This window comes from Taeniopygia guttata, chromosome 37 (genome assembly GCF_048771995.1).
Source record: "Taeniopygia guttata chromosome 37, bTaeGut7.mat, whole genome shotgun sequence".
Taxonomy (NCBI): Eukaryota; Metazoa; Chordata; class Aves; order Passeriformes; family Estrildidae; genus Taeniopygia; species Taeniopygia guttata.
The window spans coordinates 2,351,668-2,363,960 of NC_133062.1; the positions used below are offsets into that span (position 1 = coordinate 2,351,668).

At 49.8% G+C, this 12,293-nt stretch overlaps 1 protein-coding gene across 1 annotated transcript; it reads left to right on the forward strand.

The window, feature by feature from the left end:
- The first annotated feature begins 76 nt into the window (after positions 1-76).
- LOC140681551 (hydrocephalus-inducing protein homolog) lies at positions 77-4,697 on the forward strand. Its single transcript, XM_072921463.1, has 7 exons — positions 77-187; positions 1,115-1,307; positions 1,865-1,973; positions 2,559-2,813; positions 3,141-3,283; positions 3,628-3,852; positions 4,677-4,697. Exons 1-7 carry the CDS (start codon positions 81-83, stop codon positions 4,695-4,697), a joined length of 1,053 nt encoding a protein of 350 aa, XP_072777564.1. The 5' UTR covers positions 77-80.
- Positions 4,698-12,293: the final 7,596 nt, after the last annotated feature.

Below are 12,293 nucleotides of genomic sequence, written 5' to 3' on the forward strand. Positions count from 1 at the left end.
TTTCCTCCTAACATTGCTCTCTGGGTTCCCTCAAGGAAAAAAGCCCTATAAAAAACATTTTCAAGTTGTATCCAGTCAAGATGTCCATTGCCGGCTCATCCTATGCCATTGCTATGGTGACCTTCACCCCACCAGAGGAGCAGAACTACAACTGCACTTTCAAGGCTTCCCTTGTCATCCCAAAAGGGTAACTGAGCCTGTGAAATACTGGGGGAGGCCTCACTGATAGCTGCCTCTCCCCTGGGAAGGCACAGACCTCTTGTTAGCGCTAATGCTGTCAGTAGCCTTAGGCAGAGTACTTGGCATGAGATGATCTGGGAGCCAATAGCCCTTAGAGCAGGAGAATGAGGCTGATGCTTTAGCCTGTGTGAGGAACTGTGAAGACAGGGAAATAGTACAGGTGGCCAACCGCAAGTTACTGAGATGTGCTGCAGCTGAGCTGGGGGTTTCCAACGACAAAGGCTTAGATGAAGCAGTTTCTGTGCCAGCAAGTCAGCAGTCACGTTTCTGTAAAATTAAGTGATCCTGTGTGACCCCCTGGCATTCATTAAGCTATTTTATGTGAGTGTTTGGAGCTGGTATGAAAGAGGAGCCCAGTTCCTCTGCCCTGGGACCTGTGAACTGGGGCTTTGACCTGCCCTTCCTCAACCCTTTAGTGGCTGAATTGGAGCAAGAGAAGTCTAATTTCTAATGAGCAATTGCTTTTTTACTGTTCTTGGAAAAGATCTTTACTGCTAGTGACAATCATTTCTATTTGCCTTTTTGCTTTTGTACTGCTTTCATGCTGTGCTTTTGCTTGTTGCATAAGTCTCATCTCACTGCAGCCAGGGGATTTGCCATATCTCATCTGGTGCCTTCTCATTTACCTGCTGTGCTGCATAATTCAATTAAGTGGAATTATTTTTAAGTGTTATTGTGGAAGGCTCTGGCTCTTTGGAGCAGATTCCTCTTGTGAATGGCCCTGAGTGGATTGGGAAGAGGCTGGTGGGGGGCTGTGTTGTGGGGTACAGGAGCACCAGGCAAGGAAAACACTGTGGGTGGCCCTTGTTGCTTTGCTTGCCCAGTGAGAAGTGGGCTAGTGCCAGCTGAAATTGTTTCTGTGCCTCTCCTGCAGCTCTGTGGGAATTGAACCCCAAATCCTGACCTTCACCATCAGCGGGAAGGGGCACGAGCCGCGGTTGACAGTCGTGTGCTCAAGTGCTCGCAGCGAGAGGGGAAACGCCGTGCTGCGCTTCAAGAGGCTCCAGCTGTGGGATTCAGAGGTGCTCCCTCTGGTCATCCGTAACGATGGCATCATACCTGTCAAGGTGAGGAGGACCTGCTCGAGGAATGGTCTGGTTTGGGAACAAGTGCTTGTGGCACAGGGGAAGGGTCCCAAAGAACATGGCAAACCTGGAAAGAGGTGTCAGAAATTCTTTTTGAACAAGGACTGACGTCTGTTCTCCAAGAAGGGAGTTCTTGGAAATTTTCTGCCCAGTCTTTCTTTTTTAAGTTGAACACAAGAAAGGTGGTGGAGTATTTTCCCCTGTCTCTCAGGCCACCTTTTGTTCTCATGGGCATGTGTGATTTCCCAGTTCCATTAGATTGTATTTGATCCCAGTTTATAACATTTTAAGTAGACTTAGAGGTGGTTTAAATACATTCTGCTCATTACTTTCTGCCCTGTTTGGTTCTGTGTCACTTCTATCCAGATGCCTCTGGATGCCCTTTTTTCCCTGGCTGGTTTGACTTAACTTTTGTGCTAAGTGCTGTTTGTAGTGGGAGAGGTGCTGGCCTCCCGTGTGGGACCAGCGGCACTGCAGTGTCAGTCCCTGTGCCATCCTGGACTCACAGTATCCTTGTGCTCTGGCTTCTCTTTTCTCAGTTTATGTTACTCCTGGAGGATGAGCATGGAATGTTCTTCTTGAAAGGCAGGACCTCCCCAGTCAAGGTATTCCACACTGGAGATGTGAAAAAGGAACTCATTGGAAAAGGTAAATCCATTAACCATGAAGTGCAATTGTGCACAGAGGGAAAACGTGTGCCCTGCTCTTGGTTCTCTGAGCAGCAGCCAGATGTTAGGCACAGTTTCTTTCCTTGGGCTCTCTGTCCCCCAAGCTTTTCTTGGGGGCTTTTTGCAGGGTCTCCTCCTAGCAAGCTGTAGCAAGTTCTGTTCTTCTAGACGTGGTGGGTTGAGTTGTGGGGGACTGCCACTACCTCAGGGGACCCTCTGAGGTATTTGCTGCACGTGGGAAGGTACCAGCCTGAACAGACACAGCCCTTGAGCACACAGCCAGCCAGCAGAAGCCCAAAGCACTCTTTGGCTCAGCTTTCCATATGGCTGGAGCTGGCTGGAAGCAGATGGAATGAGGGCTGGGCATCAGCCTGAGGTTAAGCTGTGTCTGGAGGTGGCCGTCTTGTGAACAGAGGAAGAGGGTCTGGAACCACTCTGGAACCACAGGGGGTAGAACCTGTGCTTAGAAGGCAGCTGGTTTCAACCTCTTATTCCTCATGTATGCTATGGAAATATTTCCTCTGTGCAGCTGTACCACCTAACTCTGATTTCCATTGCTGTGCAGCGAGCAAGCTCCCAAAGAAGCCTTTCTTCCTTCTGAGTCCTGGGAAATCAACTGGGTTTGATGTAATTTTCAAACCCACCCTGGCTCAACATCTGGAAGGGAAGACTCATGTGTTAGTGAAGGACAGCTACTCTAACGAGACCCTAATAGAGCTGGTGGGTGAAGGCCACAAGGAGGAATTCACCCTGCTTGGACTAGAGGATGACACACAGGAAAGGAATGTTAAGAGCAGTCTGAAGAAAGACATCACTGATGGTAAGAGAGGAGAGACTGCCAAGGTGGAGCAAGGAAGAGGAAAATATCTGATCATGTGTGTCCTCCCTCTAGCCAGGCCTGGGCTGTCTCCCACGGGACTTGGTGGCCTGTGGGCGTGGTAGCCATGCATGCAGAGCAGTGTGTGCTGTGCTGCATGTCACTGGCTCAGGGATGTGTCCCTGGAAGTGGTGAAACTGCCTGGGGAGCTCCCTCTCAGAGGGGGAAAGGCTTGGAGCAAGGAAGCATTGAACATGCAGGTGTCTGTGCACATCAGGGGGCAGGTGGAGCTCCCTGCATGCTGAGATCCCTTGCTCTCCTCCTTAACAGCTGTCAGAGTGAATCACATCGAGTTTGGGGACTGTCCTGTCGGGAAGCGCTGCTACAGGACCTTCGCCGTCACCAACCGCAGCCTTAAGCAGTTCCTGCGCTTTGAGTGGGAGGCAGATGCCCCATTCCTGTTCTCCCCCAAGGTGAGCGTGGACTGCTCTGCCTTTCCCCATTGCTCAGGCCCTGCCCTGGTGTTCCCAGGAGCTGGCAGGGAGTGCTCACATACCACGGATAGCCCATTCCAGTGCCACGTGGGAGATGCAGTCCCTGGCTTGGCTGGGCCAAGGCTGCCAGCCTTGCAGAAAAGGTTTCATGTTACAGGAGGTGGCACCTTCTGTTCATACTTTTGTCTATCAAACTTCACTAAATCCACTCTGAGGTGCAGATTCCTGGCACAGCTGCTCACCACGTCCGTCAGTCCCTTTTGCTGTCAGTCCTGCCCTTGGCAGTGCTTCCAGTTTGGTCTTGACTCCCTGATTCTCCCTAGGTGGGACACCTCCATCCTGGCTGTGCCAAGGACATCACAGTGATCTTGAAATCAGATGTCCCAGCCACCTTCAGGAGGCACCTTGTGAAATGTAAGATGACCAAGGTCAACTTTGAGCTGCCACAAAAGAAGGTTCCTGACTGGGATGACCAAATGTGCATTGTCACATGGAAGGATACCACCAGGAAAGACCCAGCAGCCTCCACGCGGCCTAAAATAAAGCAGGTAAGAAGCAAAATGGCAAGAAAAGCCAACCCGGGTTTTACAAAAAGAACCACTAGAACACCATCACTGCTGGCTGAGCAGCTCCTGCTTCCTCTGGACATTGGACAGCCATGAGGTTCACCAGCAGCGCATTTGAACGGAAAGGTGGAGGCACAGTGACCGGATACACACACAGGAGAGGAGGAAGCCTTTTGATAAGAGACCTTCAGCCACACCCAAAGCCTCAGTGTGGGCCACAAACACAAGTGTTGCAGCCCATGTAGAATGGAAGGCAATGTTTTACGATTTTATCCCATTTTACGGTGTTAGAAATCTCTTCAGCTGATTGGTGCCCTTTTACCAACAAGGAATTTAGTCTGCTGCACTCTGTCTCTTCTTTTGAAGTGGAGAGAAATACACTTCTCCTGCATGTGCTGGTGAACTCCAAGTTTTGTCTGCATGAGAATTTGGTTGTGGTCTCTGTATTTGGTGTGGGATATCTCATCATGGAGTAGCCCAGGCACTGCATGACTCTACGAAGGAGTCTGGAGAAGGATCATCTCCAAAGAGTCTTACTTTCATTGTCATTATTGCCAAACACACTCATCTTGGGTGGAGGTTCTTTCCGAGTTTCTGGACCATTTTAAGGCCTCTAAACCATCCTCTTTTCTATCAGAATATCTGCAGTTGGAGATTTTCCTAGTGAGATCTTTCACATCCCAAAATGCCCATCCCCAGCTCCAAGCAGTTGCTCCAGACAGGAGACCTGGAGAGCACTTTCTTCTAAGACAAGAAGAAAAAGGTGCTTTCTAGAACTCTTCACTCTTGGGGTTCTCCATCCACAGAGCTCCAGCAGGGGAACTTAACCCTAGTTTGGAGACCTGCTGGATTTATAGGAACGAGGAAAAAAGCCAGGCCCTGTGCAAGATTGAAGTACAGGGACTGGAATGCAGTTGTAGTCTCTCTGGGTGTATTAACAACTGTGGTAGTGACCGCTTGGATCAGTGGGCAGAAACAAGTACTGTAGCAAAGCAGTCCCAGTTTTGTCATCTTTCCAGGGCAGTAAAAGGGAATGGTCCTTTCTAGTGATCTTGGAGGCCAGAAGATTCCCTTCTCAGCCTGACTTTCTGGGCTCTGCTCAGTGATTCTTCCCTCCTCTGTTTGCAGGTGGTCAAGACAGCCCCGGAACCGGCTCACACTGTGGTGGAGGAGAGCAGCCAGGAGTTGGAGGTGTACCGCAGTGCTGTGGTTGCCTACACCCAGTTCAAGCTGAGCACGACCATGATTCAGTTCAAGAGTACCTTGCCCTTCCAGACAGGGACAGCCACGTGAGTGCTGGAGGCCCTGTGAGCAGGAGCTGCCTTTGCCCAAGGCTGACCCAGAACTGCTTCCCAGAACTCTACCCCACCCAAACCAGCACAGGCCCTTTTACGTGCACGCAAAGCCAAGCAGGAGGTGGTGCTCAGGAGAGGCTCAATGCTGCCATACCTTTCTGCTGAGAACAGCCATGGGTTTGCTTTCACTGTATGTCACCTGTCCTCATCTGCTCCAGAATAAGTTTGCAGTCAAACCAAGACCTAAAGTCCAGAATAAACCCCTTAGCTTCAATGTCCTGGGCACCATGTTGGCCCTTTTCTCTTAAACTTCCAGACTTTGAAATCTTTTCTTGGGCCACCCAGGACAGCAGTCTGAGCATAGCTGGGTTGCCTGGGGAAGATGCTCCTCAGGAGAAAGTGGTATCAGGAGTCCATCAGACAATATTACTGTACTATTTGCTTTATACTTCTTGGATATTTTTTTATTCCTCCTTCTTGCTTTTTAGTTTCACACTGCAAAACACAGGCGAGGTAGCTCTGGAATACTCCTGGGAGAAACCTGCAGGGAGTGAACCAGTGAAGAAGCTGAAGAAGCCATACTCAACCACTCTGATGCGTAAGAGCATTTCACTTGGTAGCTGAGGGCCTGGGGAGAAGACCCTGCCACTTCAGTTCAAAACATGAATTGCTTTTTCATCCTTGTCCACGCATCCACTTTCATCAGCACCTTCCCAGCTGCAGCTGGAGAGTTTTCTCCTTGTCCCCCTCTGCCTTTCAGCCCCTTCTGTTCTTGCTGAGCCACTTCTGCTCTGCAAAGCAGCTGAGCCAGGCTCTGGGGAGAGCCACGTGCTGGGTCAGGACTAGGAAGGGGGACACCAGGTCATCTCTTTGAGAAGTCTGAGACCGGGAAAAACAGTGGTGTAACGAGTGAGCTGCCCTGCAGCCACTGTCTGTGTGCAGTTCCCCACTCCAGGGCAAACGCAAAGTCACTGTCTGAAACCAACTTTCCTGCTTTGGCGCAGGAGTGTGTGCTCAGGCAGAGACCCTGCTCCCGATCTCTGTCTCCTGCTAGAATAAAGTACTTGACCAGAGATTCTCCAAGTGCATCCCAGCTCTCTTCCACCTACCTGCAGCAGGAGGCAGAGTTGCTGGGAACACAGGATTTTGTCTTTGGAAGGTATCCTCTTCCTCCCTGCAGGTCGGTTTCTCCCCTATGATACTGTAAAGCATCGCAGAAAGCTGCTGCGTCTTTTCTGGTTGGAGCAGGACCATCCTTCGGAGACACATCCTAAAGTGCGGCAGCTGCGGCGGCCTGCTGAGCAGCAGCAGGATTCTGAGCAGCAGCAGGAGCCAGATTCCAAGTGGCAGCAGGATTCTGAGCAGGAGCAGGATCCCGAGCAGGATTCCGATCAGGAGCTGGATTCTGTGCAGGAGCTGGATTCCGTGCAGGAGCTGGATTTCGTGCAGGAGCTGGATTTTGAGCAGCAGCAGTATTCTGAGCAGGAGGACCGTGTCAGCACCTCCCTAGAAGTTTTTCCAGATGTTGTCCATGACGTGTTCTCAATCAACCCCTACTGTGGCATCATTGCTCCTGGCCAGAAGGAGACCTTTGACGTGCAGTTCTTCCCAGAGTGCCTGAGGAAGTTTAAGACCACCCTGCTGTGCAGGTGGGAAATATCTCCACGCTTGCCAACTCATGCTACTGATGGGTATCACTGAACCACAGGGTGGGACAGGGTGGGAAGGACCACGCTAGGTCATCTGGTGCCACTTCCCTGCTGAAGCGGGGTCATCCCAGACTACGTGGCACAGGGTTGTGTCCAGAGGACTCTGGAATAATTCCAGTGAGGGACACTCCACACCCTCTCTGCGCAACTTATCACCTTCACAGGAAAGAAGTTCTTCCTCAGGTTCAGGTGGAATTGTCTTGTTCAGGTTCTGCCTGTTGCCTCTTGTCCTGTTGCTGGGCATCACCAAGCCCAGCCTGGTTCACCCCCCAACACCCTCCCTTCAGTCCCTCTGACTGGGATGGGGAGCCCCAGGGAGGCAGCAGAAACAGCCACAGGAGCACAGAAAGATCCTCATCTTTCATCATCATCTTTCACCCCTTGGCAGGGAGGCACTGGGAAAAGACACTGTATGAAACAGTAAGCTTGTGGAGGGTTGCAAAATCTGCAACAAGAGATCCAGGGACCAGCCAGTCCCCAGCTCTGCTTCCTTTTGGGACAAGCAAGGCCTGCTTCTCCACATGGAACCCCATGTGCTGTAGTTGGTCCCCGGGCATTTAACTGGTCCTGTTCCTGCCCTTGCATCTCCGCAGCCTCCATGCAGCTAGTGCAGCTGTTAAATCTGCTGCTTGCTGCTTGCACAGAGAGAGGATGCAACACTGTGTGCCCTGCAAGGAGACAGAAAAGCGGCGGGCTGGGAATGTTCCTCTGGCTAATACCAGTCCCTCTCTTCCTAGGATTCCTAACCTGCAGCCAGGTGAGAAGATGGGGCAGGTGACTTTGGAAGGCAGAGCCCAGGAGAAGGACAGTCTGGATAAACCATTAGAAGAGACAGAGTAAGGCCAGGGACCCAAGAAGGAGGTGCTCTAAAGACCAACACTTGAGTGACAACATTTGTGTCAGCTGGAGCGTGCGGCAGGAGCTGGTGACATCCTACCTTCTGCTGCTGGTGGTCTCCCACCCTTCACCAGAGACCTCTGCAGCTACCCTCCCACGTTCCAGTGAGCACCTCCCTCTTACCTAAGTTGATTAACTAATTGTTGATTAATTGATAAGTAACTGATAATCGTCCATTAACTGTTAATAAACAATTGCTAATAAATTGTTAATTGTCAGCTTGTCTTGGTTTGAAAGACAGGTGTCTGCCAGACCTCTCTGGAATGGAGAATGAGATCCCCCTTCCCTACCAATTATTATAACTTTGAAATTAAGGGGCTTTCAGGCAAAGATGTGGGAAAAGGAGTGTCAGTTCTTTACCAGTATGTACAAGGCAAACAACCAACACCACCGGCAGCAAGGACAAACAGAACCAGAGACCCAAGCCCAGCCTTCCCTCGGCTGCAGGCACTTTCCCTTTGGTGTAGTTCCAGTCACAGCCGGGCAGGGAAGGGAGGCAAATAATGAATAAAGCAATTGCTAGAGAAACTTTAATTATTATTGAGGGGCTCAGAAAGGGACACAGCCCTCAAGATGTGGCTTCACCAATGCCCAGCACAGAAGGACAATCGCTGCCCTGATCCTGATGGCTACACTACTGCTGATACAGGCCCAGTGCTATTGGCCTTTTTGTCCACCTGGGCACACCTGGGCTCAGGTTCAGCTGTTGTCAGTCAGCTTCCCAGCCACTTTCCACAGCTGGGCGATGCAGAGGGTGAGTGTGGCCAAAGTGTACGAGCCAGCACTTGCCAGTGGTGTCAGCCCATGGATCCAGCCAGTCCAGGGCCCTCTGCAGCCTTCCTGCCCTCCAGCAGGTCTGCCTCTGACCCAGCTTCTCATCCAAAGAGGGACATGGAGGTGCTGGAGCAAGTCCAGAGAAGAGAAAGGAAGTTGATTAAGGGTCTAGAGAACAAGTCTGATGAGAAATGGCTGAGAGAACAGAGAGCTGGGGAGGGTTCAGTCTTGAGCAAAGGAGGCCCAGGGGGAACTGTCGCTATTGGACATGAAATGAGTACACAGAAGCTTGGTAAGTTCAAAAGAGAAAAAAAGCTAATTTAATTTCTGACTTTGCAATATATAGAATTCTAAAAGTGACAGCGGATTGGAGGATGAAATTACCACCTCTCTAACCACACTGGTCAAACCAACAGTCCACCAATTCTCTCCTCCCGCAAAGAAGAATGCAAAACAATCATTATTTACGTGAACAGTGTGGGAGAACTCCAGTAGAAATATGTAAGCATCAGAAGGCATAGAAAACTTTTAAAGGAGCTTTAAAGCTTTCAGAAGAACTATAAAGGAAAACTTCACACTTTTAAAAATCAGGGCAACAGAGAATGTCATCACTCTCTACACCAGCCTGACAGGTTGTACTTAGATGGGGACCGGGCTCTCCTCACAGTGACAGGACAAGAGGACACGGTCTTAAGCTGCGCTAGGGAGGTTAAGTTGCACATCAGGAGGAATTTCTTCACAGAAAGGATTGTTAAACATTGGAAGGCCCTGCCCTGGGAGGTGGTGGAGCCACCTTCTCTGAGGGCGTTCAAGGACCAGCTGGACGTGACGCTCAGTGCTCTGGTCTGCTTGACAAGGTGGTGTTTGGTCCAAAGCTTGATGAAATTCTCTCAGAGATCTCTTACAACCTAATTGATTCTGTGATTCTCTGCAATTAACACCTGGTAAAGACAGGGAATCCTTTCAAATTAAGTATGATAAACTGTAATGTTTTGTAAAAGGATTTCACAGGAGCTCACATATTACCCTGACCAATCAATAAGATAGACATAAATCCCTAAAATGGTTAACAGTTCTCTGGTCTTTTTATCCACAAAGCACACAGTATTCTACAGTTTTAGAGCTATAATGAATCTCTGAAATCATATTAAGCTGGAATCAAATAATAATTTAATTGCTAATAGCAAGAATCCTGTTAAATTATTTGAGCAGGAAGAGCAACTCCACTTGCCTTAGAAAATTTGTAATCAAGTTAATGGTCTAAGTTCTTCAGCAGCAATTGTTTGGGTCATCTCTGGGTAAAACATATCGGCAATTGAACCACCATTTTCTTTAATGGGCCCTAAATTGCACTGTGTTTTCTCAATCCTTGTGCATGTTTTCCTTAATTTTCTAGCTTGTGTGGGCAAGGCCAAAATACCCAAGATACAAATTCATTAAGATGTCAGGAGGTTCTGGATTGTTCACACATAATCTGTAACCAAAGCCTCATGTCACTGTTTGACACTGGCACAATGCCAGCGCCCCCATGAAAATGCAACCTCTCAATTGAATGCTGTGAAATGCGATCAAGAACAGAGCAGAGCAGGCCCAAGCTTAATAACAAAGAAAAAAAAAACTTTATTAAGCTACTACTACTATACTACTATAAAAGAAAAAATAAAGAAAAACACACACAAAATTCAAAATGAAAACCTTTCAAAACATTCCTCCTCCCACCACCAAACAACAACAAACACAAACCACAGTGAGACACGACTTGGACCCTTAATCAAGAATTCACCCTTCAATATAATCAATACTAAGTCCATCAGGGGAGAGAGGATTCTCCCTTGCACCACAGACCCCCAGGAAACACAGCTGCCACTTCTTGTGTTTTCATGTCACACATGGCACTGCCTGGAGCGAATCTGCCAGCGTGACACTCTCCTCTCCATGTCACAGTGCTCTCACCACCGTGCATGGACAGACCGCTCATAGGGCTCCTTTAAGGAGGCTTTGCCAAGGACCAACAGGAACAACAGTCCAGTGTCTCATTTTGGAACTACAGTCCCCCCCATTTTCTTCCTCCCCTGGGGCCGAGGGTGAAAACAGAGATCTCCATCTTCCTGAAGACAGAGGGCACCATCACACCCTCCTCAACTTTCTCTGTTCATTCCTGAACTGGTAGTTGATGAAGCAGGTCTCTTGGCTCACCACGCATTCTCCTAAAATACAGTCTCTGTCTTGGAGGAGAAAATTGGTTCAGTCTATGGCTAACAAGAAAAAGTCCAGCCAAAAGCCACTCCACCATATTCCCCCCCAGTCTTCTTTCCCTAACATCCCAGGTCCCAGGCTGTCTCTCTTCCTCTCTTTCAAACCAAGGAGGAATAATGTTTTCACAAAGCTTTCATTTCTCAAGGAAGGGTTAAAAGTCCCGACTCCCTGGATGGCTCTTGGCCCAGGCTCCAGCTCCCACACTGAGCACACTTCCCCCCCACTTCCTTCTCTGCCAGAGTACTGTCGGCACTGTCACTGTCCCTTTCTTTCTTGAGAGAGAGATTCTGGGGGAAAATGCGAACATCCCAGATTTCCTCCACCCTTCATCTGCAGTGGGACAGCCCAGTTCCAGTCCCTCCATCCTTCGGCCTTACCTCAGCCAGGCCACATGGCTTCCCCTCCCTCACCCAGCCACGGGCTGGGCAGGTGAGAGTCTGCACTGCACCCTGACCGGAACCAAAGAGAGAGAAAGTTCTCCTGGGAATTCTGCTTTTAACCCCTCTGTGTTCTCAGAGGCGTGTCCACCCTCAATTGGTCACCCCAAGTGTCAATATCCAACCCTGACCCCTGGCTGGATTGACCTCTTCCTTCCGAGAAAATTATTTTCCGCGTCAAACCCGACAGGGCCTCAGCACAAAGCCCCAGAGGGTCATTAAAGTCCTTGTGCTGTGTATGCTGCTGAGCTGGGCCAGGCTCCTGGCACAGAAGCAGCTCCTGACAACCAAGAAAAGCTTCAAAAGCACATTCCTCTTGCTGAGCAGCTCTTCTCCCAGCCCAGCAGGGCAGGGGCACTGCCTGCAGCCAGCCCGGGCACAGCACACAGGCACAGAGAGCTTCAATCAGTCAGGGCTGGGAAGGTGCTGAGAAGTGCCTGGGGCAGAATCACTGCCAGCCCTTGGCACAGGAACCTCTGGCTGCAGGACAATGCAGCTGCAGCTTCTGGAGTGATCTCCTGAAGCTGGAACATCCCAATGCCTACAGACTCTGTGAGTACAACCCTGAGTATTTCTGGTGCAGGGGAGGTGAAATGCTCATGAAGCTCTGACATGCTGAGGGCTTCTTATCAGTCATAGAATATTTCCAAGACAAGGATTTTGATAAAAATAAGGAAATCCCCTGAGACTTTGTATTCAGTTTCCTACAATTGGAGAATGTCAGGGAGGGGGGATAAATATTAAAGGTGTTATTAATTTTGACAAGTGCCTGAGACATCTGAACTGTCACTTTTAGTGATCAATAGGTTCACAGGAGATCCCTATTGTGCTTTCAGCCACTCTGCCCGTGGACAGCACCAGCATCACTTTTGCTGGAGCCATTTGGCTCAGTCTGAGCTGTCCTTGCTCCAAGCTGCAACCAGAACCTGCCCCCAGCCAGTGCCCAGCAAACAGGCAGGGTTCTGAGGGACCAAGGAGAGGTCACAGAGATTTGGGGTCTGTGAGAGCTGGCAGGGAGAGATCAGGCACAGGGAAACACCTGCAGGAGGAAAATC

What these genes read in the sequence shown, in the direction of transcription:
- LOC140681551 (XM_072921463.1), top strand. Translation starts at nt 81, where the DNA reads ATGTCCATTGCCGGCTCATCCTATGCCATTGCTATGGTGACCTTCACC. An exon ending in ATGGCATCATACCTGTCAAG is followed by an intron (nt 1,308 to 1,864) that starts GTGAGGAGGACC and finishes CTCTTTTCTCAG; the next exon opens with TTTATGTTACTCCTGGAGGA. An exon ending in GAAGAAAGACATCACTGATG is followed by an intron (nt 2,814 to 3,140) that starts GTAAGAGAGGAG and finishes CCTCCTTAACAG; the next exon opens with CTGTCAGAGTGAATCACATC.